We start from the raw sequence: 23,555 nt of genomic DNA, 5'->3' as shown, positions 1-23,555 counted from the left end.
CAGCTCAGCCCTGGGGCTCCGTGGTCTCCCCGCGGCTGGCTCTGCTCCCCCATCCTGCTGCCAACCAGCCCGGGGGTGCAGCCCCCCACCCCCTGGCTGCGCTTTGCCCCCCTGGCAGTCTGGGGGCTCCCAGCTGGACCAGGGGCTTGGGGCAGGGGCAGAGATGGGGGCGATGGTTTCCCAGCCTGGCTGGGTCACAGGAGAGCCAGGGTGGCCTTGTGGGTGCCGTGTCCCCCCGTGGCTGGTGGCTGGGGCTTGGGGATGCCACTGAGGTCCCTTTGGGACCCTGGCTGTGTTGGAGGGACATGGCCAGGGAGGTGACGAGGCAGATACCGGTGACTCCCTCAGATTTTGGAATTAGGCACAGACGTCACCCACTAGCACCGGGTCTGCGCCAGGGGCTGGCACAGGGTCCACATGGGCACAGGGATGGGTGCTAAGGGGTGTCCCCTCTACCTGGTGCCACACCAGGCTGCAGAGCAGAGAAACCCCCTTGGTGGGGCAGGGGTGTCGCCCAGATTTTGGGTGATGGGGTGATGGGTGCTGGGGACGCTGCCGCCTGTGTGGCATGGTGGGACCACGACGGTGTGGGACAGGAATCGGTGTCAGGGCGGTTGCTGGTGCCAAACCCCCACACTGTGCCGGTGTGCACAAGAGCAGGGGGGTTAAGAGGTGCTGGGGGTTACCTGATGAGCCCCCCCATCTTCTCACAGCTCTTCTCTCCCCCCCCACCTCCCCGCCCGTCCCTCCTTGGCCCTGCAGGTCTGTCTGTGCCACCGCCCCGCGCCTCGGCAATGCTCACAGCCGTCTGCAGCACCCTGGGGACCCAGCCCTCCGACGCACCCCGTGCCTCCCCGAGCCACCTGGACCTGCAGCCGCTGCAGCCCTTCCAGCCCCACGGCAGCGCCGCGGCCGGTGCCGCCGACTTCACCTCCCCGCTGCCCCCCCCGGAGCTGTCCCTGGCGGGTCCCGACGACACCACGTTCGCCAACCCCGGCACCTACGAGCCCCATGGCCCCCCGAGGTTAGAGCTGCCCACCGACGGCCCCACCGCCCCCGGCGCCTACGCCAAGCTGCTGCCGGCTGCCCCGGACATGGCGCATCCCTACGAGCCCTGGTTTCGGCCCCCCCCCCCCTGGTGCCCCCCGGTGAGGAGGGAGGTGTCAACTGGTGGGACCTCCACGCTGGAGCCAGCTGGATGGAGCTGCCCCCTGGGCAGGGTGGGGGGCTGCAGGTGCCTGGGCACCCCGGGCTGCCACCGGCCCTGGGGGGGTATGGCGGGGGGGAGCACCAGCTCTGCGCCCCCCCCTGCCCACCTGCTGCCCCCACCCACCCAGCATCTCCTGGGACCGGAGGGGACGAAGGCACTGGAGGGACCCCCCCGAGCCCCGGGGGCCGGAGACGGAGGGCGGTGGGCGGCCGAAAGGTGCCCGTCGTGCCGTGCCGCGGGGCGGGGGGCAGGCGGCGTGTCGCTGCCCCCAACTGCCAGGAGGCGGAAAGGGGGGGGTCCCTGCCCCGAGGGGGCGAAACGCAAACACCTACACAACTGCCACATCCCCGGCTGCGGCAAGGCGTACGCCAAGACGTCCCACCTGAAAGCCCACCTGCGCTGGCACAGCGGCGACCGACCCTTCGTCTGCAACTGGCTCTTCTGCGGCAAACGCTTCACCCGCTCCGACGAGCTGCAGCGGCACCTCCAGACCCACACCGGCGCCAAGAAATTTGCCTGCCCCGTCTGCGGCCGCGTCTTCATGCGCAGTGACCACCTGGGCAAGCACATGAAGACACACGATGGGGGCAAGGACGGGGGCGAACCTGAGGTCAAGGGCGCTGGGGACCCGTCGGCCAGCAAGGGAGGCAAGAGGGAGTCCGAGGGGGGTAACACCGCCCCCACAAACTGAGCTGCTGAGCCCCGGGGGGGACATGGATGGAGGTGGGGAGGACCCCGGGCGGGGGTCAGGGGGACCCTTTGGGGCCGGTCTCCGAAGGATGTTGGGGTGGGGGGCACAGGGCTGGCACCTTGTGCTCAAAGCGGTGGCAAGGCGGGGGGACCACGCCGGTGGCACAGCCCGGTCCCGCTGTGGCGGTGCTGGTTGGGGAGCGCCGGAGCTGCCCCGCGGCAGTTTCACTTGTCCCGCTCCCGCTCTCCCGCCCCGGTTCCCCCCCGTCCTCCCCCAGCTTCCCAAATCTTTTTTTCGGGAGGCTGCTGGCAGGCGGCAGGGCTGTGTGGGAGGAACATCAATGGGAGCCGAAGGAGCAGGCGCTGCCTGGGCACGTCCAGCCCAAAGGGGAGGAAGGAGGAGAAAGGGAGAGAGGAGAAACCCGGGAGCCTTCGCTCGGGGAGGGCGGCTGCAGCCCCCCGGCCCCCTCCCCATGGCCCCCTCCAAACTGTTGGCGTCCCAGGCTCAGCCCCCCAGCACCAGCCCTCTTCTGTCACCACTCATGGGGCGTTGGCACCGGTCACCCTGTCCCACGGGGGGGACACGGGGGTTTGGGGGAGCCAACGGCCGCCCCGCCTCGGCTGGGGATGCCGGGCTGGCAGGGGTCCCCCACCCCCTGGAGCCCCACTTGGGCTGGGGGCTGTGAATCCCATTTTGGGCCCACACCGAGGTTAAAATGGGGAAAAATGAAGCGCTGCTCGCCTGTGAGCTGGGGGCCGTGGGGGGCGTGGGGGCGGCGGGGCGCGTGGCGTGGCGGGGGCGGTTGCCCAAGCACACACCTGCAGCTTTCCCACACCCACCGCCGCGGCCCCGGGCGGGAAGCACACGGGCGGCCGCGGTCCCGGGAGAGCCGGGATGGCCACATTCCTCTGGCCTGGCATGGCCATGCTGCCCGCCGCCCCGCGACCCCCGCCTGCCCCCCTGGCGCCCTGTGGCCGTCCCTCCCCGGGGACCCGGGATCCCCCCCCCCGGGCATGCTGCCTGTCCCCCACAGACCCCATTGCAGTCCCTCCCCCGGGCACCCCCCTGGGGACTGCAGCCATCCCCCTGTGTGTGCTATGGGTCCCTCAGGGACCCCCTATCTCCAGGGGACCCCTGCTGTCCCCCCGTGCATGCTGCCTGTCCCCCTGTGGCCCCGTAGCCGTCCCTCCCCGGGTCCCATATCTCCAGGGAACCTCTGCATGTCCCCCCCGTGCATGCTGCCTGTCCCCCCCGGGGACCACATAGCTGTCCCTTCCCAGGTCCCTGTATCTCCCAGGGACACCCCCCCCCCCCCATATCTTTCCTCCCCTGGGGCTGTCCCCCTTGCCCGGGGGGATCCTGTATCTGTCCTTCACCCCTGGCTGGTGGTCCATGAATCTTGGTTTTTAGACCTTTTGGGTCTTACCCCTCCAATTTTGGCAGAACCCCTTGGACACAGGAGATGCTGAACCTGGGACCTGGGGGGGGTGTTGGGGGGCAGCGCTGGGGTCGGGTGGGATGGGGCTCAGAGGCTGCAGGGGGCACCCAAGGTTCCCCTGACTTCTGTGCCCCCCAAACTGGCATCAGTTCACACCAGTTGGGAAAGTGGGGATGGGGGGAGATTTGGGGGGGGCTGATCTCCTGGCATGGCCCCATCCTGGGGGCTTGGGGGGGGGTCATGTCTGGGGCTGTGCGGGCTGCCCGGGCTCGGAGCACCCCAGGGTCTGGGGGGAAGGGGTAGAGGTGAAGTCGAGTGGGGTCCGTGCCCAGAGGGCGCCCCGAAACCTTCGGTTTTGATTGTTTTATTATTATTATTAATTATTATTATTATTAATTATTATTATTTTATTAAGGTGAAGCCAGACTTTGCCACTCGGGCAGAGTGGACGTCTTGGGCCAAAGCTGTGGCCATGGGCCTTATGGTTGGGGAGGGGGGGTAGGACCCCTCAAAGGGTACTGTCCCCATCCCTGTCCCTGTCCCCATTAGTACGGAGGTGCTGATGGGGCCAGGGATGGGCCACGGGGCTGGAGAAACCCAGCGTGAGGTGAAGTCTCACTGGGGGGTCTGCGAGGATGTGGCCCCGGCCCCAGCACGGCCACCACCGTCCCTCCACAGGACTCGGGTGACCTGGGCTGCCCTCAGCTCTTGAAGGACGTCCCCGACTCCGGCATTTGCCTTTTCCAGCACAAAATTCCCCCTCGGTGCCCCTGACCAGGATTTTATCTCTGAGGGGACCCCGGGGGGGGATGCTCAAGACCCTCCCCAGGTTGCCACAGCATCGTGCCGGTGGCCCATCGGATTTTTAGTAGCTGAACCCAGCTCCAGCAGCGGCCGGGGGCTTTGGTGTGACGGGGACCCTGTGCTGCAGTGGCTGGGGGGAAGTTTTTTGGGGGGAGGCTGCACCGGGGGCACCCCAAGGGTGGGCTGGAGAGGGAACCGCCGAGCCGGGCGGGGGGGTTGTCCCACAGCGACGCTGGGGCTCAGCCTCACCGAGCTGCCACCTGCCTGGCTCAGAGCTGGGGGGCTGTGAGGAGGGGCCCCAGGTGTGCTCTGCCCCCACACCCCCCCCCGGGCCCTGCCTGCCGCGATGGGGCAATGAAGGCTGTAAAACCGGGTGGGGAAGGATGGAGGCCGGCTCCCACCCGCCGAAACCAGTCCAGCCTGCTGCGGCGTGGGGATCCCGGCCCTGCGCCCCGAACCGCCGCGTCTCCCACCCCCAAGCCACCTCCCCGGGGCAGGGAGGAACCGGCCCAGCCAGGGTCCCTGGGTGTCCCCCACCGAGCAGGTGGAGGGCGGCTGCAGGGGGTGAAGGGGAGCGGGGTGGCCCGCGGGGTGCTGTGGCTGGGGACGAGGGGTGCCCCCCACCCGGCAAGGGGAGCATTTGTGCTGTGAAGAGGCTGCAGGGCTGTGGGTTTGGGTTTTGTACTGGAATAAACGCCGCGTGTTTTCCATGCCCCGGCTCTCCGGCTCCATCTGTGCCAAGGGACCCGGGGGTCCTGTACCCTGACCCCCACCCATCCCTGCCAAGGGACCCGGGGGTCTGGCACCCTGACCCCCACCCGTCCCTGCCAAGGGACCCGGGGGTCCTGTACCCTGACCCCCACCCGTCCCTGCCAAGGGACCCGGGGGTCCTGTACCCTGACCCCCACCCGTCCCTGCCAAGGGACCCGGGGGTCCTGTACCCTGACCCCCACCCGTCCCTGCCAAGGGACCCGGGGGTCTGGCACCCTGACCCCCACCCGTCCCTGCCAAGGGACCCGGGGGTCTGGCACCCTGACCCCCACCCGTCCCTGCCAAGGGACCCGGGGGTCTGGCACCCTGACCCCCAATTTGTCCCTGCCAAGGGACCCGGGGGTCCTGCACGCTGACCCCCACCCTGGCCTGGAGCCAAAAGACCCGGGGTCTGACACCCTGACCCCCACCCGTCCCTGCCAAGGGACCCGGGGGTCTGGCACCCTGACCCCCACCCATCCCTGCCAAGGGACCCGGGGGTCTGGCACCCTGACCCCCACCCATCCCTGCCAAGGGACCCGGGGGTCCTGTACCCTGACCCCCACCCATCCCTGCCAAGGGACCCGGGGGTCTGGCACCCTGACCCCCAATTTGTCCCTGCCAAGGGACCCGGGGGTCCTGCACGCTGACCCCCACCCTGGCCTGGAGCCAAAAGACCCGGGGTCTGACATCCTGACCCCCCCCCATCCCTGCCAAGGGACGTGGGGGTCCAGCACCCTGACTCCCAATCTGTCCCTGCCAAGCGACCAGGGGGTCCTGCACCCTGACCCCCACCCTGGCCTGGGGCCTCCAGGGCTGCTGGGGATGGGGATGCAGGAGGGTCCTGGGTGGGTGGGGATGCAGGAGGGTCCTGGGTGGGTGGGGGTGAGCCGGCTGAGGACCAGCTGCTCCCCTGCCAGGAGGGCCCCATCCTGCACCCTCCGGTCCAGCCTCCCACACCGGGACGCGCCGGGCGGGCGCCCAGGGTCCCCCCTGCGGGCAGGGTGCTGCCCGGCAGGTCTGCCTGCATACCGCTGGGCGGGCGTGCCGTGCGGGGTGCTGCCCACGGGGGTGCTGCGCAAGTGGGGTACTGCCCACGGGGGGGCTGTCTGTAGGGGGTTCTGCCAAGACGGGGTGCTACCTGTAGGGGGTGCTATCTATAGGGGGTGCTATCTACAGGGGGTTCTGCCAAGACGGGGTTCTGCCCACGGGGGTGCTATCTACAGGGGGTTCTGCCAAGACGGGGTGCTACCTATAGCGGGTGCTGCCCCACGGGACCTCCCCAGACCCACGGGAGGGACCTGGCGCCCGCGCCCCCGGACTCCCTCGGGGTCTGGTCCCCCCATGTCCCCCGGGGGGGGGCGGGGCCGGTCCCCGCCCGCTGCCGCCGTGCGGCCTCCGGCCACGGGGCGCCGCCGTCGCCCAGACGGGGCGGGCCGGGGGGGGCGGGACCGGGCGGCGGCGGCGGGGCGAGAGCGGCGGCAGGTCCGTAGGACCGGGGCATCCCGGCGGGGTCCCGAGAGGGGGTTCGTGGCGGGGGGAGGCGGGGAGTGTCCCGGGAACCGGGGGCCGTGCGGGAGGGGTCCTGTCCGCGCTCGGTGCGGGGGGTCCCAGGAACCGGGGCTGCGCGGGTGGGTGGGCGTCCCCGGCCGGTGCAGAGCTGCGGGGTCCCGGGGCAGGGGATGCCCCCCGGGCCACCCCCGGCCGCGGTCCGTGATGTTCCCCCAGGTCCACGGACCACGTCATCCCCTAGCCACCCCCTGAAGACCCTCCGTGTCCCCACATCTGCCAGCCCCAAAGGGACCCTGGGGACACATCCACGCCAGGGACGAGGGGGTGACGGGGTGACACCCCCCTCGGTGACATACACCCCCCCACCCCCTCCCCCCCGGGTTTAGCATGGTGGGGCAGGATTCTGCACCCTCATCCTGCGACTGCTTCGTGGCACTGCCGCCGCACACTGCGACGCCCGCCGTCATCTTCGGCAAGAACGCCGACCGGCCGCGGCACGAAGTCCAGGAGGTTGTCTACATCCCCGCCGCCACCCACCATCCCGGGGACAAAGTCCAGGTGAGACCACGCTGTGACCAGGGTGGCTCCAGGGGACGGTGCAGCAAGTGCGCCAGGTCTCAGCCCCACTCTCTGTCCCCCCTGCCCCCCCCTCCCAGTGCACCTACCTGGAGATCGAGCAGGTGGAGAAGACCCATGCGGTGGTGCTGAGCCGTCCCGCCTGGCTGTGGGGTGCCGAGATGGGCGCCAATGAACACGGTGTCTGTGTGGGCAATGAGGGCGTCTGGACCCGTGAGCCCATCGGGGAGGATGAGGCGCTGCTGGGGATGGACCTGGTGAGGTGAGGACCGCGTGTCCCCTGTCCCATCCCAGCCGCCCCGCTGTCCCCCACCGCTGGCTGACGGTGACGGGTTGCTGCCGGCGGGGCAGGCTGGGTTTGGAGCGGGGCAGCTCTGCCCGGGAGGCTCTGCAGGTGATGACGGCGTTGCTGGAACGCTACGGCCAGGGTGGGAGCTGCAAGGAGGAGCCGGTGCCCTTTGTCTACCACAACACCTTCCTGCTGGCTGACCGCACCGAGGCCTGGGTGCTGGAGACGGCCGGCCGGTACTGGGCAGCCCAGCAGATCAGAGGTGAGCAGGTGTTGGTTGTCCTGGGGGGATGGGGCACCCTGTCTCCTTGCCCCTGACCCCCCCCCACCCCGGACTTTGCAGAGGGCAGCCGCAACATCTCCAACCAGCTCAGCATCGGGAGGGAGATCACGGCCGAGCACGCGGGGCTGCGGCAGCGAGCGCACAGCCAGGGCTGGTGGAGCGGGGCTGCCGAGTTCAACTTCGCCGAGGTCTTCTCCCTGCCGCACCAGCCCGCTCGCATGGAGGCTGCCAAGGCCCGCTACTGCGCCGGCAAGGAGCTGCTGCGGCAGCACGCAGGTGGGGACAGGGACAGGGGCCACCCACGGCTCACCCCCAGCATCTCCCCACCCCCCCCGCGGCCGCAGCAGCCGTGGCCATGGCTGCGCTGCAGGCAGTGACGTGGCTGTGCCTCGCCCACAGGTCACATCACGGCAGAGACGTTCATGGCCATCCTGCGGGACAAGGAAAGTGGGATCTGCGTGGACTCGGAGGGGTTCCACACGGCAGGCAGCATGGTGTCCGTGCTGCCCCAGGACCCCGCCTTGCCCTGTGTGCACTTCTTCACAGCCACCCCTGACCCCTCCAGGTGAGGACGCCGGTGGGGACAGCCCCACGCTGGGGGTGACAGGGATGAGGCAGAGCCATGCCCCAGGCTGAGCATCCCTGGGGAGCAGCATCCGTCCTCGTGCTGGCCGGTCCCAGGGCCCCGGTGCTCCTCTCTGGCAGGTCCGTCTTCAAGCCCTTCGTCTTTGTGGCCGGCCTCAAGCCCGCACCACAGGTGAGATCTCCCACCTTCCGCGACGACCCTGCCAAGCAAATCCCACGGTTCCAGAGCACAGTCGATCGGCGGCATGAGCTCTACTGCCGGCACCAGGCAGCCCTGGAGCTGATGGAGAGGGACCAGGTACCGCAGACCCTTCTGCGGCTGCCATTGCCCCCAGACCCTCACATCGCCCCCGGTGATGTGGGAGGCAGCGAGATGTCCTGAGAGCGCGTGGTCTTAGCTCTCCTCCCTCTCCAATCCTGCCAGGAGCAGGGCCAGAAGCTCCTGCAGACGCTGCGGGACCTGGAGAAGCAGGGTCTGGAGGGGATGAACGCGCTGCTGGGAGGGAAGGTGACCCCCAGCTCAGAAGAGCTGGCCGACCTCTTCTTCGACTGCGTGGAGGCAGAGATGAAGTTTTACATGTAAACCTTGCGCAGGTGGGTGGGCTCGCGCCCCCTCCCTGTGGAATTGCTCCTGGATAGGGTATGGAGAAAACCCTCCCTGTGCCCAGCCCTGGCTTCTCACCTCCTCCCACCAAAAATGTGCCAGCACAGCTGGAACAGCTCAACTGGCATCTCCAGCCCTGCCTGGGGGGTGCAGAGCCTCCAGCCCCCTAACTTGCCCTGGAGGAATCAGCAGTTTGAGAGGCAGCCATGGCCGGGAACGCAGGTGGCGGGGGAAGGAGAAGGACAAGGGACGTGGAGCAGGATTTGGGGTCCTGCCTGCAGCCCTGTGTCTTTTCCCACCATCAGGCAGAGCTGCCTGTGCCTGGCCCCTCTGGGGCTGGCTGCGGGGCTGGGGGCTCCATCGCAGACAGGCAAATTGCTGTAGGAATAAAGAGGCTTTAATCCCAACTGCGCGGTGCTGTGCTGCTGCGGGTTAGCTGGAGTAACTGCCTGTTTCTCTCTCCTTCGACGCACGTCTCCTCCTCCAGAGCGTTGGTCTGGGGCTGGCTCCTACCAGTAGCTCACTGGGGCTTCAGGCAGGCATGCTGCCTGCTGGGTCCTGGCAGAGGTGGCAGCTGTGTCCCCAGCTTTGCTTGGGGACAAGGCTGAGACCACCTGGGTGCTGGGGCTGTGACAAAGGCTGCTCCCTCCCGGCCTGGGCTCAGCGGTGCAGGGGGTAGCAGCAGACCCTGACGCTCCCGCAGCTCCTCCAGCTCTTCCAGACGGGTCCGGTGCTCCTCCAGAGCCTCCCTCTGCCTCTGCCGTGAGTGCCCAGCCAGCTCCCAGTGCAGATCCGCAAAGAAATCTGCCAGGGACAGAGGGAGGGAGAATTATAGCAGACCTGGCAGGCCCCCCACAGGCTCCCTGCCATTCCTGTCACCCTTGGGGACAGGCCTGCTTAACCCCCAAGTGTGTAATGTGTCCTTCAGTCTGGGCACCTTTGCCTGTAGTGAAAGGGTCACTCGGCTCAGAAAGCAACTCATCATCTTCATCCTCACTGCTGGAAGAGCCTCCTTCCTCCTCTTCCTCACCCACGCTGGCACAGACGGGCTGGGCATCCAGCTGCAGGAGGTGTGGCAGGGCTCCCACCACCAGCTCTCTGCAAGCAGGAGAGGAAGAGCAGACATTCCCCCGCGTGGCATCGCCTCGGGGCTGGGAGCACGATGGAGTGGCACCGACCCCTCCCCAGCACCGCTCTGCCCAGCCCACCCCACAGCCTGGCCCAGGGAGAAAGCAGAGATTCAGCTTTCTAGGGTTTGGGTAGGGGGGTTAGGCTGTGTTTTATAATGGGGGGGGGATGGCTGTAGCCTGCTGAGGGGCTCGCATGGTGTGGGGGACTTGCTGTCCCCCTCTGCTCTCCCCAGCAGGCCCCCCTGACCCACCTGTATCCGTGCTGGTGGGTGCATTCGTTTCCCCTTAAGTCCAGGAGTCGGAGGCAGCGGGGCAGCTCATCTGCAGAGATCAAAGGGAAGGCAGAAAGGTGCTGAGATGGGACCTGAGCCCTACCCCACCCCAAACCCCTGCACCCTTCCATCTCCCACAGCTCTTCACCCACTCCCGAGGTGACAGCCCTGTTGTGGGAAGCAGTCTCTTACCTCACAGCTGGGGAAAGTGAGGCAGAGAGGGCAGGAATGTGTATTGCGCATACTCCTATGTGAGAACTGGGGTTTTCCCCTTCCCAGGCCCTCGCTGCTCCCTTTCTCACTCAAGTCTGCAAGCGGAAGGCCTGGCCACAACAGTAACGCTACAGAGGAAGGGAGGGAGACATCCCTCTGTCCTTCCCTCTTCTGCCAAAATTCACACACAGGAGGAGCTGGCTGGAAGGTACACTAAGGGTTCTCAGGGCTGGAGCAGCTTTGCTATGAGGTTGAAATCCCAAAGTCTGATCTAAGCTGCTAGAATGTTCTGCTGAAGTGGGACACAAGGTGGAAGCAGACACCTGGAGTCTGCCAGCAGAGCTGACGGCTCAAACCTGGCCACAGGGCTCCTCTGGTGTCACGCTGGAATGTGCGGGCCAGACCCAGGGATGCTCTGCTGGGGCTCTGGCTGGGAGCCGAGGCCAAAGGCCCTAGCAGAGCCTGGACCAGGGGCCTGTTCGCATTTCCCCGGTAACCTGAGGCACCTCTTGGGCAGACCCAGGCCATGCCTGGACCTGTTCCTGCTTCCCACCTGGGTCCAGCATCTGGATCTGGTTGTGGGACAAGTCCAGAACACGCAGGTGTCGCAGGGGCCGCAGGTTCTCCACTCTAGGGATGTGGTTTCCAGCCAGGCAGAGGAACCTGCAGAGCACAGAGAAGTGATGTGAGGTGGGGGGATGCCACAGCCCCCAGGGTCAGAGCCAGCAGCACCAGGCTGTCAGGGGCTGCAACACAGTCCCCCCTGGCTCTGCCAGGGGAAGTGGGGAGCCCCATACTCCTCTGATCATGGAAAAATGACTTCTGTGGGGAGAGGAGCTGCCTGTACCGCAGGTTGGGAAAGCAGTCTAGATTCTCAATCTTCTCAATTCGGTTCTGAAAAAAAAAAAAACAACAAAAAAGCAACACATTTTTCTGCTACATGAAAAAAAACCAGACTTCAGGAGCACCCCAGGACTGCCCCAGTCTCACAGGGGCAACACAATGACCCACCAGAGGAGCTTTATGAAGAGAGTATGCATTGCAGCTGGAGTTCAACTCAGTGAACCTCACATGGGGCACCAATTGTTGTAGCACAAACAAACTAGCTGGCTGCAACAAGGCTTTTACTATAAATCAGATTCTACTGTCCCTGCAGGTTTCACCTTCCTGCAGAGGCCAGACCACACTCCTCTGTCAGAAGACCTCTCCCACACTCCTCAGGGCTATTTAACTACTTAGCAGGAACGAGCTACAGCTGCACATCGTCCATATCAACGAACCCGCTGCCTTCGAGGCAAGGCCACTGCTGCATATTATCAATGCTAATCAACCCACTGCCTTCATTCCTCTATAAGTATGGGGCTGTGATGGCATGGAAAGCCTAAAAGCATTCAGGAGGACACTAAGGCTCCTTGTGTGGGCTTAAAAAGCACTGAATGGCTGATGCCAGACCCTTGCTTGAGTTCTATCAGTAGCATTGTCATCAGAGGGGAGTACTGCCAGACCCTCTGGCCATGTAGCAAGTCAAAACCCTGGAGCAGAGCTGGGGATGTTTGCAGTCTCCCCGAGGAGGACTTTACCCGCGGGACCAGGCCTGATCTCTGCTGCCTGCACCTGCCATAGGGCCTTACCTGCTGCAGGTAGAGGCTGTGAATCTCCTGCAGGCTCTGGAGCCTCCCAATAGCACAGATGTTCTCCCGGTCCAAGCGGAGAGTTGAGGGGGACAGCAGCTCCACAGATCTAGAGGAAGGGGGTGCTCAGGGACCCCTCCCTGCCAGCCTGGGTGGCAAAGATGGGCTCTGGGCGGATCCTCACCGGCTCCCTGCGCACAGGGGCTCCACTGGCCAAGGCAGGTTCTTCATGGCAATGAAGCTGTCAGTGAGGGTCACCCCGGCGAATGGCTGCTTACGGCCTGTGGGAAACCCCAAGTGATGCAGTCCAGGCCAGCAGGGTCCAGCCCCCCCGCTGAGCTGTGAGCAAGCCCCGCAATGGCTCACTCACCCCCAAGCAAGGTCTCGCCCTGCCCAGCTATGGTAGGGGGCTTCCTGGGGTCCTTGTTTCTTCCTTGGGCCCTTGAGTGGGTGTGCTGTGAGGGCTGGCCTGCCTCCGCTGCTCTCTGCGAAGGGAAGGGTGCTGAGGTGATGGGGGGCAGAAACCTGCAGGCTGGGAGGGTCGGCGAGGACACGGCTGCCGGGCTGGGGGGGAGCAGCGCTGGGCCCCCCAGGTGGGGCAGAGAGACCGCAGGGCCTGAGGGGATCATGGGGCCGGGGTTCCCGGGCTGGGGGGCACGGAGACCCCCGGGGATGCCGGGGGAGCGCAGGCCGCAGCGTGCCCGTTGCTAGGAGACGGGCGGCCCCGGAAGGGGCAGGGCGGAAGTCGCGCGCCCCCCCCCCCCCCCGCGCGCCGCCGCTGCTCCGCGTTCCCAGCAGCCTTTGCGCCCCCGCGGCAAAGATGGCGGCGCTGAGCGGCGGCGTGCCATGGCGGCGGGGTGAGCGGCTCCTCCCCGGGGCTGCGCGTCTCCCGCAGGCTCGGGCAGGGGCGAGCGGCGAGGCCGGGCGGTGGGTGAGCGGGGGAGGGCGTGCGGGCGGCCCGGCGTGTCCCTGAGGCCCGCGGGGGCCTGGCGGCGGCCCTGAGCGCGGCCCGCTGCGCCCTTGCCACTGTGCCTCTCTCCGCAGGCTGGCTGCCCGCCCTGCAGCTCGTCCGCCGCGGCTCCAAGGCGGTCACCCGCCACTGGAAGGCCATGCACTTCCAGCGCCAGAAGCTGATGGCCGTCACCGAGTACCTGGCCCCGCGGCCCGCCGTCCCACCGCACTGCCTGGCCCCCAGGAAGGAGGCGAGCCAGGAGGTAATTTTCTGGCGCTGTGGGGTCTCGGTGTCTGAGGAGTCCGAGTGGCTTTGCACGCCCCGTGTGTGTGCTTTGCTCCGGGGATTTAACACAGGGTCCGCAGCACCCACCGGGTGCAGTACAGACCACCAGGACAGCCCTGCCCCAGGGTTAGCTGGGCCGGACACCTGTACGAGAGCTTTTGGGGGGGGTTTAAAGCCCCTTTTCATCATGTTGTGGGTGGCTGGGAGGTGCCCGGCTGGTCATCAGGTGCTGGAAACAAAGCGAGTCCTGAGCTGTGGCAGCATCTCCCGATCCATGGCAGCATCTCCCGGCAGCAGGTCCAGCTGCAGCTGGAGTGGCAGGGGGCAGCAGGCATTGCCCCTTCCCTGTGGCCCATCACTGCTCGCTTCCCTCAGGACAATGGTTACGCCCGGCTGTTACAGCGGCAGGTGGAGGAGGTGTTCCGGGACAGTCGGATGATTGCTGTGTGTCAGTACAATTCCATGCCCGATGAGGACATGGTGCTGATGAGGCACTACCTCCGAAAGTACAACATTGAGGTCAAGTTCGTCCTGAATGAGGTAGGGGCAGATCCTGGTAGAGTTGCAGGGGGAAGGAAGGTGGAGGAGGGGTGGAATGGCTGTGTGTTGCCTGCTGGGGTGAAAAGTGGCCCCTGCTCCCCTGCTTTATTCTGAGAGCTGTCTCCCCCAGATTGTCAGACCTGTGCTGTCACAGTCCAAGTACAAGAATCTCCTTCCTCTCTTTGTGGCACGCAATATCCTGCTGGTGAGCCCGGAAACGAAGGCGAGGGAGATGCTACGGGTGCTGAAGGGAGTGCCACAGGTCAACCTCCTGGGTGAGAGCCTTCCCTGTGTCCCCATCTGCTGGCATCAGGCTCAGGGCTCTCATCTGGCGCTGGGGAGAGTTGCGGCCTCCAGCAGAGTGCACGCTAATGGAGCTGGGTCTGCGGGATCACTGCCCTGTCTGTTAAAATGAGAGGATGGATGGCGAGGGGTGGGAGCCCTGCCTGCAGGAGCAAACCTTCCCTTGTGTGCCTGTGGAAGATGAAAGGTCCCTGGCACCCCCATCTCCTGTCCTCAGCTCTGTTCCTCTCTTCCAGCCGCCTGCATCGATGACACCATCCTGAGCAGGCAGGGAGTGGAGAACTTTGCCAAGCTGCCTCCTCTGGAGGCTGCCCAGGGGCAGACAGTGGGTGCCCTGGGCCTCCTGCCCTCCCAGACGTCCTCCCTGCTCCAGTGCGGCTCCGCGCACCTCACGGCTCTGCTGGATCAGCACATCCGCCAGCTGCAGGCTGGGGAGACGGGGAGCCCAGCTGAGCCTGCCCCTGCCCAGAGCTCGGGGGCTCACTGACTCTGGCCCCTGGCCCCCAGCCGGGCCCCGTGTCTTGGCTGGGAGTTGACTCCTTCACCGGCTGCGGTTTGGGGGGTCAGGGATGGAAGGATTTGTGCCGGGTGGGCAGCTAGTGGTGGGACTTTGGGTCCAGTGGCACTGCCGTCTTGTTGGGGAGCCCCAGCCTTTCCCTTCGCTCCTGCCACAGGTGGCACTTGGGAACAACCCGGCTGCGTTCCAGGGGCTGCAGTCAGAGGGTCGCCGGGATCGGCCAGAGGAGGCAGAGCGTGGTGGGGACCCACAGTGGTGCTGGTGGGGAGGGTGGTGGGTGCTCCGAGCCCCCTGGAGCGGGGACAGCAAGGGCGAGTGTGCTGTAACGCGGAGCTAGCCACATGGGTGGTGGAGCTAGCCATGTCGGTGGGCTCGCTGTCCTGTCCATTAAAGTCAGCTGTGTGGTGCTGAAGATGCTGGAGGCCTCGTCTTGGATTTGGGGGACGGGTGGGGGGTTCCTGCCCCCCCCCGATACCATGGGGAGAGATCGGGCACTGCTTGGGGGTTGTGGTGCAGAGGGCAGAGCGGTGCTGTGGGGTGGGTGAAGGAAATGCGGGGGGGGGCAGTGGGTAAAGCAGAATGTGGGGGCGGGAGCCCTGTGGGGTACTGCCTGCCCCCCTCCCGCGCGTGGGCAGAGCTGGGGGGGGTCGTCTCTTTTCCCCTGGGCTGGTGGAGGGGGGGGGCGCGCAGCATGGTTAAGGTGAGCCCCGGTACCGGGAAGGAGTCGTTCCCCCCGGCGGGGCTCCGCGGCTGGAGCTGTCGCCGTTACCGGGCGGGGGGGTCCGGCTCGGTGCGGCAGCAGGACGGGGGGGGTACCGGGACCCGGTGGGCACCCGGCGCTGGCGGCTCCGGTCCTCCACGGTGCAGGGGGCAGAGCCGAGCGGCTCCGGCCCGGCGCCTCCGCCTCCTTCCGTGTTCCGGTTCCTGCAGCCGCCGGGCAGGATGCGACCGGCCCCGGCCCCAGCTGCCCGCCCGCCGCCCGCCCGGGTAAGCACCGGGAACCGGGGGCGGGGGGTGGCCAGCCCCGTGCCCCCCCCCGATGTCAGCCCCCCCCCTCCCCCCCGGCATCCGGATCGGGCCCCCGCTGCCCCGGGGGGGGCTGACACTGCGAGGGGCAGACGGGGGGACACGGGGCTGGGCTTTACCCCGCGCTGCCGGGGGTCGTGCCCTGCCCGGAGCAGGCAGGAGCTGTGCCCCCACCCCCCGGTAGGGGCTGCAGGCAGAGGGGGCGGCTGGAGACCCCCCGGGGGCATCGGCCCCGTGGGGGGGGGTCAGTCCTGCCCCCTGGCAGCACCCACGGGGGCTGTCCCTTAGCTGCAAGCCGGGCAGGGTGGGGGGGTTTGGGCTGCGAAGGGGCCCCCCATTCTCCTCCCCTGCGAGCAGGGGTGCGTGGTGGCATGGCTATCGGTTACCGGTGCCAGGGCTTGGCTGCTGCTCCAGGGTTATCCCAGGACCTGTCCTACAACAGTGGCCAGGACACCAGAGTAGTGCTGGGGGGGACTGGTATGGTGGGGGGGGTGGGCAGCTTCCCTGTGCCTCAGTTTCCCCTTCCTGTAATTGAGAAGGGCAAAGGGAACAGCTTGCCGGGAAGGAGCATGGCCAGGTTGGGGTTCTGGGGGGTCATGTCCTGGCTCGGGGGTGCTGGGAGGACCGGGGCTGATCCTGGATTCTGTGCCCCGGGTCACTCTCCTGGCTGTGCCCGCCGTGGCGTTGCCCCATGGCACCGAGTCTATGGGATGACGGAGCGGGAGCAGCGTGGCACAGTCGGACTCTGGACCCGCCAGCAGGCGAGGGCCAGACGGCAGAGGCAAGATAAGGCTGGGTGGGTCGAAGGCTCCAGCTCACGCAGAAGCTTCTGGGTCCCAACCACAGTCGTCCACAAGGCTCCTGGGGGGCAGGGGGATCCCCTCCACCCCTTGTCCCCATGAGGGAAGGAACGAGGTGTCCGGCAGGGCAGGAAACCTGTGGGCAGGGTGGGAGATGCCCTCTCTGGGCTCTCTGATGGGGTGTCCCTTCTTTGCAGCAGCTCCCACCACTCAGGCCGTGACAGCTGAGTTTGGACCCCCAGCCCCTCAGCGTGGATGGGAGGGGGGGCTTTGCCCGGTCCCCCTGTTCTGTCTGCTCGCCGGCCATGGGCAGCCACGAGAAGGACCTGTCCTCTCCAAAAAGGGCCCTGTCGCGCTCCAACAGCACCGTGTCTTCCAAGCACAGCAGCATTCAGCAGGTTAGGGGACTCCGGGCTTGGGGAGCACTCAGCAGGACCCCAGTGGCGCATGAGGGCTGGCCCAGGGGTGCCATGGGGCTTTGGGGGGCTTCACCCCACTTTAGGAAGGGTGATACAGAGGTCCCCCGGAGGTACCAACTGTCCCTGACCCTGGGGACTAGGTAGGGAGCACCCAGTCTGCCTGCGGTGCCAAGGGACCCCTGCGCTGACCCCTGTCCCCGCAGGGCTCGGAGAGCTGGGAGGTGGTGGAGGAGCCGCACGCGCAGGGCAGCCCGGGCCAGGAGCCGCCACGGCACGAGGGCTACCTGCTCAAGAAGAGAAAATGGCCCTTGAAGGGCTGGCACAAGGTAACGGCAGAGCTGGCACCGGGAGCCATCACCCGGCTGGTCCTGGGTGCCGTGCCCAGCCCCGGGCAATTTGGGCCCCTGGATGGGGGAGCGGCAGGGACCGGTCTCTGCACCCCCCCCCTCAAAACAATCATCCTCTCTGTCCCCCAGCGGTACTTTGTGCTGGAAAACGGCATCCTGAAATATGCCACCACGCGCCAGGATGTGAGTGTGGGGCCGGGCTGCGTCCATGCAGCCTCCCCGTGGGCTCAGGGCAGGGGAGACCCCATGGGCCCCATGAGGAAGGGGGTCTTCCCCCTGACAGGTGTCCCCGGGCTCCCCCAGGTCCTCAAGGGCAAACTGCATGGTGCCATCGACGTCCGTCAGTCCGTCATGTCCGTCAACAAGAAGGCGCAGCGGGTCGACCTGGACACGGAGGAGAACATCTACCACCTCAAGGTGCCGGTGGGGGCTGGAGCCGGGGCTGGGGGCGTTGGGTCGTGTCCCCCTGAACTTGCCCCTGTCCCACAGATCAAGTCCCCAGAGCTCTTCGCTAGCTGGGTGAGCAGCCTCTGCTCCCACCACCAGGGCGAGAGGCCCGAGCCCTGCCCCAGGGGGGGGCCTGTGGGGAGGACCCCCACCACCGCACAGGTGGGTGACACCTCGGGGTGGCGATGCGAGGCAGTGGTCGGGCGCGGGGGTCCTGAGAGCAGCCCCGGTGTTGCCCCTTCCCCCCGCTGCAGGGCCAGTGGACACGGATCCTGCCCTCGGGCAGTGCCCCTGCCCTCTCCACCCTCGCCAGCTCCCGGGACAAGGTGAACGCCTGGCTGAAGGACAGCGAGGGGCTGGAGCGCTGCTCGGCCGGTGAGCGGGGTGGGAGGGGGGTGCAGGGTGGGGGGGGTGTGCCCTGTCCCCCCTCCCTGACCGGACTCGCTCGGTGCCCGCCGCAGAGCTGTCGGAGTGCCAGGCGAAGCTGCAGGAGCTGACGGGCATGCTGCAGAGCCTGGAGGCCCTGCACCGCATCCCCTCGGCCCCCCTCATCTCTGGCAGCCAGGTGAGCGGGACAGCAGCATCATCGAGCAGCCCCCCCCCCTCCCCCCCCCTTCCTGGGGAGGGTCTGCGTCCAGCCCCCTCCTCTTATTCGCAGCCCTCGGCCGCTGCGGAGAGGCCGAAGAAGGGCAGGAGGACCACCAAGATCTGGTGCACCCAGAGCTTTGCCAAGGACGACACCATCGGCAGGGTGAGGGAATCCCGGCGAGCTCTGCCTGCCGCCGGCTGGGCCGCTGCCCTGAGACGGAGCCCCCCAGAGCCCCACTGACCCCCACGTTGTCCACCCCAGGTGGGCCGCCTGCACGGCTCCGTCCCCAACCTCTCGCGCTACCTGGAGCCGTCCCAGAGCCAGCTGCCCTTCAGCCTCCCCCCAGAGTACAGCCAGCTGCAGAGGAGCTTCTGGATCCTGGCCCAGAAAGGTGGGATGGGGCGGGGGGGGGGACTGAGCCCCACTGGGGGTCTCAGTGGCAGCAAGGGGGGCACTGAGGTGCTGTGCCACAGCCTGACCGCCTGCCCCTGTCTCCTGGCAGTGCACGGCTCGCTCAGCAGCGTGGTGGCTGCGCTGATGGCTGAGAGGGCGCGTCTGGAGGAGATGCAGCAGGCGCTGGACCGGCGGCGCTCAGCCCCGCGCCCGGGCAGTGCTGGCAGTGCCGGGGTGAGGGATCGCAGGGGGCCAGGGCTGCCCCCAGCTTTGGGTCCCACCGGCACCCAGGGATTGGTGCTGGTGGGTGCAGCGAGTTGGCCGGGTCTCAGCCTGGTGCTGGGAGCCCAGGCAGCAGTGCGGCAGTGCCCCCCCCTCCTTGTCAGCCCTATGCTGGCTGGAGGGGACAGGCCAGGGGGGCTTGGCTCAGCCTCCCCCTGCCCCCACAGGCCACCCTGCGCCGCTTCCACTCGCTTTCCGTCTCCTCCGACACCACGCTGGACTCCTTTGCCTCGCTGCACCCCGACGAGGTCAGGAGGGGCTGGGGGGTGGAGGGGCTGGCTGCCCCCCCTGAGTAGGGGGGCTGAGGTGGTGGCTGTCCCTGCAGCCGGACGCGCTGCTGGCCAAGGGCCGGGAGCAGCAGCTTTCCAACCGCAGCATCGTCTCGCTGGCCGACTCGCACACTGAATTCTTCGACGCCTGTGAAGTCTTCCTCTCTGCCAGCTCCTCGGAGAACGAGGTGGGGGGTCTTCGGCTGGGGGCGGGGCTATGGGGTGTGTGTGTTTCTACTGGCTTGGGGGGGCTCTGCAGACCCCCCTGCCATCACTCTGCTGCTGTTTCTCCCTTCATTTCTCCCTTCTCTCTCCTCCGTCCCCTCCCCAGTAGCTGGCCCATGAGCCGCCCCTCACGTCCCCCCCAGCCCCTGTTCCCCCCTGGGCCCCATGTCTCCCCCAGCCCCTCTCCCCCCTCCCCCCCGTGGCCCCGTGCCCCCTGCAGCCCCCACCCCCTCACCCCCCTGTGGGCCCTTGGGGTCTCCGCAGGCTCTGAGCCTGGTGGTGGGGGCCAGGTGCTCCCGGTGCCCCCCCCCCACCTCTCTGCTCTGCCCTTCTGCGGCCCCACTGGTAGCCGCCACCCCCCTCCCCATCCTGCCCGTCACCCCCATCCCAGGTACCCAGGTCTCATCCCATCCTCCCGAGGGGGCCCTTCCCGGTACAGCCCCTCCTGTGCTGCCCCGTGTCGGTGGGGTAACCCCCAGACCCACCTCTCCCACCCACCCCCCCCGCGACCCCCGACGGTCCCCTGCGCCTCCTCAGCCCTCGGACGACGAGTCGTGCATCAGCGAGGTCACCACCAGCGTCTGCGAGGATGCTGCCGAGCCGGGGGGGCCGGGCCGCCCCCCGACAGGTACAGGGAGGTGGGCACCGGGGCTGGCACCGCGGGGGGGCGGTGGAGCGGAGCCGTCCCCCCACCGCCCGGTCGCCGGCAGGAGCGGAGGGTCCGGGGGTGCCCGTGGAACCGCCGCCGCTGGAGCTGCCGGGGCCGGACCCGCGGCGGCGGAGCTGCCTGCCGGCCCCCCCGGCGCCGCCGGGGGACGTGAGCCTGTGGGGGCTGCTGCGGAGCAGCGTGGGCAAGGACCTGTCACGCGTGGCGCTGCCGGTGCAGCTCAACGAGCCGCTCAACACGCTGCAGCGCCTCTGCGAGGAGCTGGAGTACAGCGCGCTGCTGGACCGCGCCAGCCGCGCCCGCGACCCCCGGCAGCGCATGGTGGGGGGGCGCGGGGGGCTGCAGGGGGTTTGGGGCGGGGGGAGGCTCGGGGGGCTCCGGGGGCAAGGGGTCTTCCGGGGGTTTTGGGGGCGGGGGGGCTTCGGGGGCACGGGGGGCTGCGGAGACGGGGGGGTTCAGGGGCTTGGGGGGCTTCAGGAGGCAGGGGGAGAACGGGGGAGGCTGAGGGCACGGAGGGCGGGGGGGGACACAGGGGGCTCCGGAAGGTTTGGGGGTTTGGGGGACGCGGGAGGACTTGGGGAATTGATGGATTTAGGGGGCTCGGGGGACAAGGGGGGCTCCTGGGACATGGGGGAGCGGGAGGGGACAGGGGACGTGGGGGGGCTCGGGGGACAGGGGGGGCTCCCCCATCCACAGCGGGACGGACAAGGGGCAGGGGGCTGCATGAGCTCGGAGATGCCACGCCCTTTATGGGCGGAGCCTCGGGAAAACCACACCCGGGGTGGGGCGGGACCGTCGGTGCCCCGCCCGGGCGCGGTGGCAGGGGCGAGGTGACAGCGGTCGGTGGCTGCGGTGGCAGGTCTACGTCGCCGCCTTCGCCGTGTCCGCCTACGCCTCCACCTACTACCGGGCGGGCAGCAAGCCCTTCAACCCGGTGCTGGGCGAGACCTACGAGTGCGTGCGGCCCGACCGCGGCTTCCGCTTCATCAGCGAGCAGGTGGGGACGGGGCTGGGGACAGGGACGCAGGGACGGGGACGTGGAGGAGCCGGACAGGGCGGTGGCATGTCCCTCTTCCTCCAGGTCTGCCACCACCCTCCCATCTCCGCCTGCCACGCCGAGTCTGACAACTTCATCTTCTGGCAAGGTGGGTGCTGAGGGGGGTGTTGGGGACACAGGAGGGGACAAGGGGGGTCTCACATCCTCCCCGCCCCCCCCCCCCCCCCCCCCCCCCCCCCCCAGACATGAGGTGGAAGAACAAATTCTGGGGCAAGTCCCTGGAGATTGTCCCCGTGGGCACCGTCAACGTCCAGCTGCCCAGGTGAGACCCCCAGCCCAGGCAGGTGGCCCCCTGCCCCCCTGGTGGCCCCCTGCCGGGTGTCCCCCGGCCGACGGTGTGGCGGTGCCTGCAGGACTGGGGACCACTTTGAGTGGAACAAGGTGACGACGTGCATCCACAACGTCCTTAGCGGCCCGCGCTGGATCGAGCACTACGGAGAGGTGCTGATCCGCAACACCCGTGACGCCTCCTACCACTGCAAGATCACCTTCTGCAAGGTGTGCCCTGCCCCACCCCGGCCCCGCCCCAGCCACGCCCCTTCCACGTGTCCCTGACCCCACTCCCCATTGCATCCTCGTTGCCTGGCCCCGCCTCTTGGGCTGTGTCCCCGCCCCCTTCACCCCATGCACAACTTAATGTGTTATTGTTGCCCCGCCCTTTCCTAATGGCCCTGCCCCTTCCCAGTGGCCACACCCTTCATGGCCACGCCCCATCCCAATGACTCCACCACCGCACTTAGAAACCCCCCCTTTCCCAATGGCCCCACCCATCGCTCATGGCCCCCCTTCTCAATGGCCCCACCCTTTCCCAGTGACCCCACCCACCCCTCATGGCCCTGCCCTTTCCTGATGACTCCTCCCACCCCTCATGGCCCTGCCCTTTCCTGATGGCCCCCTCCCATCACTCATGGCCCCGCCCTTTCCCAATGACTCCACCCTCTCACTTAGAGCCCCCACTTCCCAGTGGCCCCCCCCTTTCCCAGTGGCCCCCTCTTTCCCAATGAACCCAGCCACCACATGGCCCCCCCCTTTCCCAGTGTCCCCCCTTTCCCAGTGCCCCCCCCGTTTCCCAGTGCCCCCCCCTCACTCTGGGCCCCCCCTTCCTGCCCCCCATCCCCGTGGCCACAGGCGCGGTACTGGGGCGCGGGGGCCAACGAGGTGCAGGGGGCCGTGCTGAGCCGCAGCGGGACGGTGGTGGAGCGCCTGGCCGGCAAGTGGCATGAGGGGCTGCACCGCGGGCCTGCCCCCGGACAGTGCATCTGGAGAGCCAGTAAGGACCGGGGAGGGGGCTGTGCTGAGCGGGGGGTCCCCTGCCCTGGGGGTCTCAGCACGGTGCCCCCCCGCAGACCCCATGCCCCGTGACCACGAGAGGAACTATGGCTTCACCCAGTTCGCCCTGGAGCTGAACGAGCTCACGCCTGAGCTGCGGCGGGTCCTGCCCTCCACCGACACCCGCCTGCGCCCCGACCAGCGGTGAGCAGCCCCCCAGCACCGGGGTGGGGGGTGGCTGGGGCTGCCCAGCTCGTTACAGCCGTGTGCCCCCCCCCCCAGCTACCTGGAGGAAGGCAACGTGCCGGCGGCCGAGACGCAGAAGCGCCAGATTGAGCAGCTGCAGCGGGACCGACGCCGCGTCATGGAGGAGAACAATATCACGCACCAGGCTCGCTTCTTCAGGTGGGGCCGGGGGCATTGCGTGAGGCGCAGGGGGATGTGGGATCTCTCAGGGAATGGGGAGACCCCCCTGGGTGTGACACAAGCCCCCCCTCCGCCACCCCCAGGCGGCTGACGGATGCCAACGGCAAGGAGTCCTGGGTCACCAACAACACCTACTGGAAGCTGCGCCTGGACCCCGGCTTCGCCCACCTGGACAGCGCGGTGCTCTGGTAGCAACCCCCCCCCCCGGGTGCTGAGCCCCCCCAGCTCATTACAGCAGTGGCACTCAGCGGTGGGGCTGGTCCCCCCCAGCACTGGGGGTGCAGTGCGTCGTCCCGGCCCCCCCAAGCCGTTTTGCTGGTGTTCAAGCAAAACTGTGATATAAAAATGAAGGGGGTGGGGGGGCACAGGTGGTGCTTCCCCCCCGACCCGGGGCAGAGCCTTGGGGCTGGCTGGGGAACTTTGGGGCAGGGGCTGGCGGGGCCCCCCTGCCTTGGGGGCACAGGATGCTTGGGTCCCTGGCTCGCAGTGGGGTGGGGGGAGCAGGGGGTCGTGGGGTGCCCGCGGGCGGGCAGACCCCTCTGGCCCCCCAAGCTGTGCACAGGGGCTGCTCTAATAAAGGCTGCAAAGTGCTGGAGTGTGCAGAGAGCTTCCTTCTCCCTGCCACCACCCCCGGGGCTCAGGACCCCCATCCCAGGCCAGGATGGCTGGGGCCCCCCAGCAAGGTGGGGGGGCCACAAGTCCCTTACCCCCCCTGGTGCCTCAGTTTACCTCCTCCATGTGCACAGAGCAAAGA

At 67.9% G+C, this 23,555-nt stretch overlaps 5 protein-coding genes across 7 annotated transcripts; 4 read left to right on the top strand and 1 right to left on the bottom strand.

The window, feature by feature from the left end:
• The first annotated feature begins 794 nt into the window (after nucleotides 1–794).
• On the top strand, nucleotides 795–1,901 carry SP6 (Sp6 transcription factor). Its single transcript, XM_056362517.1, is given in 6 exon segments — nucleotides 795–1,136; nucleotides 1,139–1,303; nucleotides 1,305–1,394; nucleotides 1,396–1,476; nucleotides 1,478–1,501; nucleotides 1,503–1,901. Coding segments are annotated over 6 exon segments (1,101 nt in total).
• Nucleotides 1,902–6,337: 4,436 nt separating this feature from the next.
• Nucleotides 6,338–9,149, top strand: SCRN2 (secernin 2). Of its 2 annotated transcripts, XM_056362515.1 has the most exons (9): nucleotides 6,338–6,378; nucleotides 6,792–6,963; nucleotides 7,062–7,243; nucleotides 7,333–7,532; nucleotides 7,614–7,829; nucleotides 7,953–8,118; nucleotides 8,259–8,436; nucleotides 8,563–8,732; nucleotides 8,850–9,149. In XM_056362515.1, the coding sequence occupies exons 2-8, from the start codon at nucleotides 6,793–6,795 to the stop codon at nucleotides 8,719–8,721; spliced, it is 1,272 nt and encodes a 423-aa protein (XP_056218490.1). In that variant the 5' UTR covers nucleotides 6,338–6,378; nucleotide 6,792; the 3' UTR covers nucleotides 8,722–8,732; nucleotides 8,850–9,149. The 2 variants fall into 2 exon arrangements, with proteins under 2 accessions (XP_056218490.1, XP_056218489.1); XM_056362514.1 differs by having other exon boundaries at nucleotides 8,563–9,149.
• Nucleotides 9,150–9,245: 96 nt separating this feature from the next.
• LRRC46 (leucine rich repeat containing 46) lies at nucleotides 9,246–12,700 on the bottom strand. Its single transcript, XM_056362516.1, has 8 exons — nucleotides 12,359–12,700; nucleotides 12,173–12,269; nucleotides 11,989–12,097; nucleotides 11,205–11,251; nucleotides 10,911–11,020; nucleotides 10,124–10,193; nucleotides 9,680–9,840; nucleotides 9,246–9,546 (listed from the first exon to the last, which is right to left on the bottom strand). Exons 1-8 carry the CDS (start codon nucleotides 12,615–12,617, stop codon nucleotides 9,263–9,265), a joined length of 1,137 nt encoding a protein of 378 aa, XP_056218491.1. The 5' UTR covers nucleotides 12,618–12,700; the 3' UTR covers nucleotides 9,246–9,262.
• Nucleotides 12,701–12,762: 62 nt separating this feature from the next.
• MRPL10 (mitochondrial ribosomal protein L10) lies at nucleotides 12,763–14,997 on the top strand. The gene is made up of 5 exons (XM_056362519.1): nucleotides 12,763–12,845; nucleotides 13,033–13,202; nucleotides 13,601–13,765; nucleotides 13,896–14,040; nucleotides 14,305–14,997. The coding sequence occupies exons 1-5, from the start codon at nucleotides 12,809–12,811 to the stop codon at nucleotides 14,553–14,555; spliced, it is 768 nt and encodes a 255-aa protein (XP_056218494.1). The 5' UTR covers nucleotides 12,763–12,808; the 3' UTR covers nucleotides 14,556–14,997.
• Nucleotides 14,998–15,495: 498 nt separating this feature from the next.
• OSBPL7 (oxysterol binding protein like 7) lies at nucleotides 15,496–23,381 on the top strand. Of its 2 annotated transcripts, none has more exons than XM_056362469.1 (23): nucleotides 15,496–15,572; nucleotides 16,609–16,809; nucleotides 17,034–17,156; nucleotides 17,307–17,360; nucleotides 17,481–17,594; nucleotides 17,667–17,786; nucleotides 17,879–17,999; nucleotides 18,086–18,189; nucleotides 18,283–18,375; nucleotides 18,475–18,604; nucleotides 18,716–18,840; nucleotides 19,056–19,136; nucleotides 19,214–19,345; nucleotides 19,920–20,010; nucleotides 20,093–20,370; nucleotides 20,909–21,046; nucleotides 21,131–21,194; nucleotides 21,290–21,368; nucleotides 21,460–21,604; nucleotides 22,235–22,376; nucleotides 22,453–22,579; nucleotides 22,658–22,780; nucleotides 22,885–23,381. In XM_056362469.1, exons 2-23 carry the CDS (start codon nucleotides 16,717–16,719, stop codon nucleotides 22,991–22,993), a joined length of 2,586 nt encoding a protein of 861 aa, XP_056218444.1. In that variant the 5' UTR covers nucleotides 15,496–15,572; nucleotides 16,609–16,716; the 3' UTR covers nucleotides 22,994–23,381. The 2 variants fall into 2 exon arrangements, with proteins under 2 accessions (XP_056218444.1, XP_056218443.1); XM_056362468.1 differs by having other exon boundaries at nucleotides 15,503–15,572; nucleotides 16,612–16,809.
• The last annotated feature ends 174 nt before the right edge of the window (nucleotides 23,382–23,555 follow it).

Source organism: Falco biarmicus, chromosome 17, assembly GCF_023638135.1.
Source record: "Falco biarmicus isolate bFalBia1 chromosome 17, bFalBia1.pri, whole genome shotgun sequence".
NCBI lineage: Eukaryota > Metazoa > Chordata > Aves > Falconiformes > Falconidae > Falco > Falco biarmicus.
The sequence above is the reverse complement of the archived record's forward strand: the minus strand, read 5'-3'. Positions and strand labels throughout refer to the sequence as shown.

What these genes read in the sequence shown, in the direction of transcription:
- SCRN2 (XM_056362515.1), top strand. Translation starts at nt 6,793, where the DNA reads ATGGTGGGGCAGGATTCTGCACCCTCATCCTGCGACTGCTTCGTGGCA. An exon ending in GGCAGCCCAGCAGATCAGAG is followed by an intron (nt 7,533 to 7,613) that starts GTGAGCAGGTGT and finishes CGGACTTTGCAG; the next exon opens with AGGGCAGCCGCAACATCTCC. An exon ending in GCTGCTGCGGCAGCACGCAG is followed by an intron (nt 7,830 to 7,952) that starts GTGGGGACAGGG and finishes CCTCGCCCACAG; the next exon opens with GTCACATCACGGCAGAGACG.
- LRRC46 (XM_056362516.1), bottom strand. Translation starts at nt 12,617, where the DNA reads ATGATCCCCTCAGGCCCTGCGGTCTCTCTGCCCCACCTGGGGGGCCCA. An exon ending in CCCCTGTGCGCAGGGAGCCG is followed by an intron (nt 12,098 to 12,172) that starts GTGAGGATCCGC and finishes CCCTTCCTCTAG; the next exon opens with ATCTGTGGAGCTGCTGTCCC. An exon ending in GACTGCTTTCCCAACCTGCG is followed by an intron (nt 11,021 to 11,204) that starts GTACAGGCAGCT and finishes TGTGCTCTGCAG; the next exon opens with GTTCCTCTGCCTGGCTGGAA.
- MRPL10 (XM_056362519.1), top strand. Translation starts at nt 12,809, where the DNA reads ATGGCGGCGCTGAGCGGCGGCGTGCCATGGCGGCGGG. An exon ending in GGAAGGAGGCGAGCCAGGAG is followed by an intron (nt 13,203 to 13,600) that starts GTAATTTTCTGG and finishes CGCTTCCCTCAG; the next exon opens with GACAATGGTTACGCCCGGCT. An exon ending in TCAAGTTCGTCCTGAATGAG is followed by an intron (nt 13,766 to 13,895) that starts GTAGGGGCAGAT and finishes TGTCTCCCCCAG; the next exon opens with ATTGTCAGACCTGTGCTGTC.
- OSBPL7 (XM_056362469.1), top strand. Translation starts at nt 16,717, where the DNA reads ATGGGCAGCCACGAGAAGGACCTGTCCTCTCCAAAAAGGGCCCTGTCG. An exon ending in CTGGATCCTGGCCCAGAAAG is followed by an intron (nt 18,605 to 18,715) that starts GTGGGATGGGGC and finishes GTCTCCTGGCAG; the next exon opens with TGCACGGCTCGCTCAGCAGC. An exon ending in CAACTTCATCTTCTGGCAAG is followed by an intron (nt 21,195 to 21,289) that starts GTGGGTGCTGAG and finishes CCCCCCCCCCAG; the next exon opens with ACATGAGGTGGAAGAACAAA.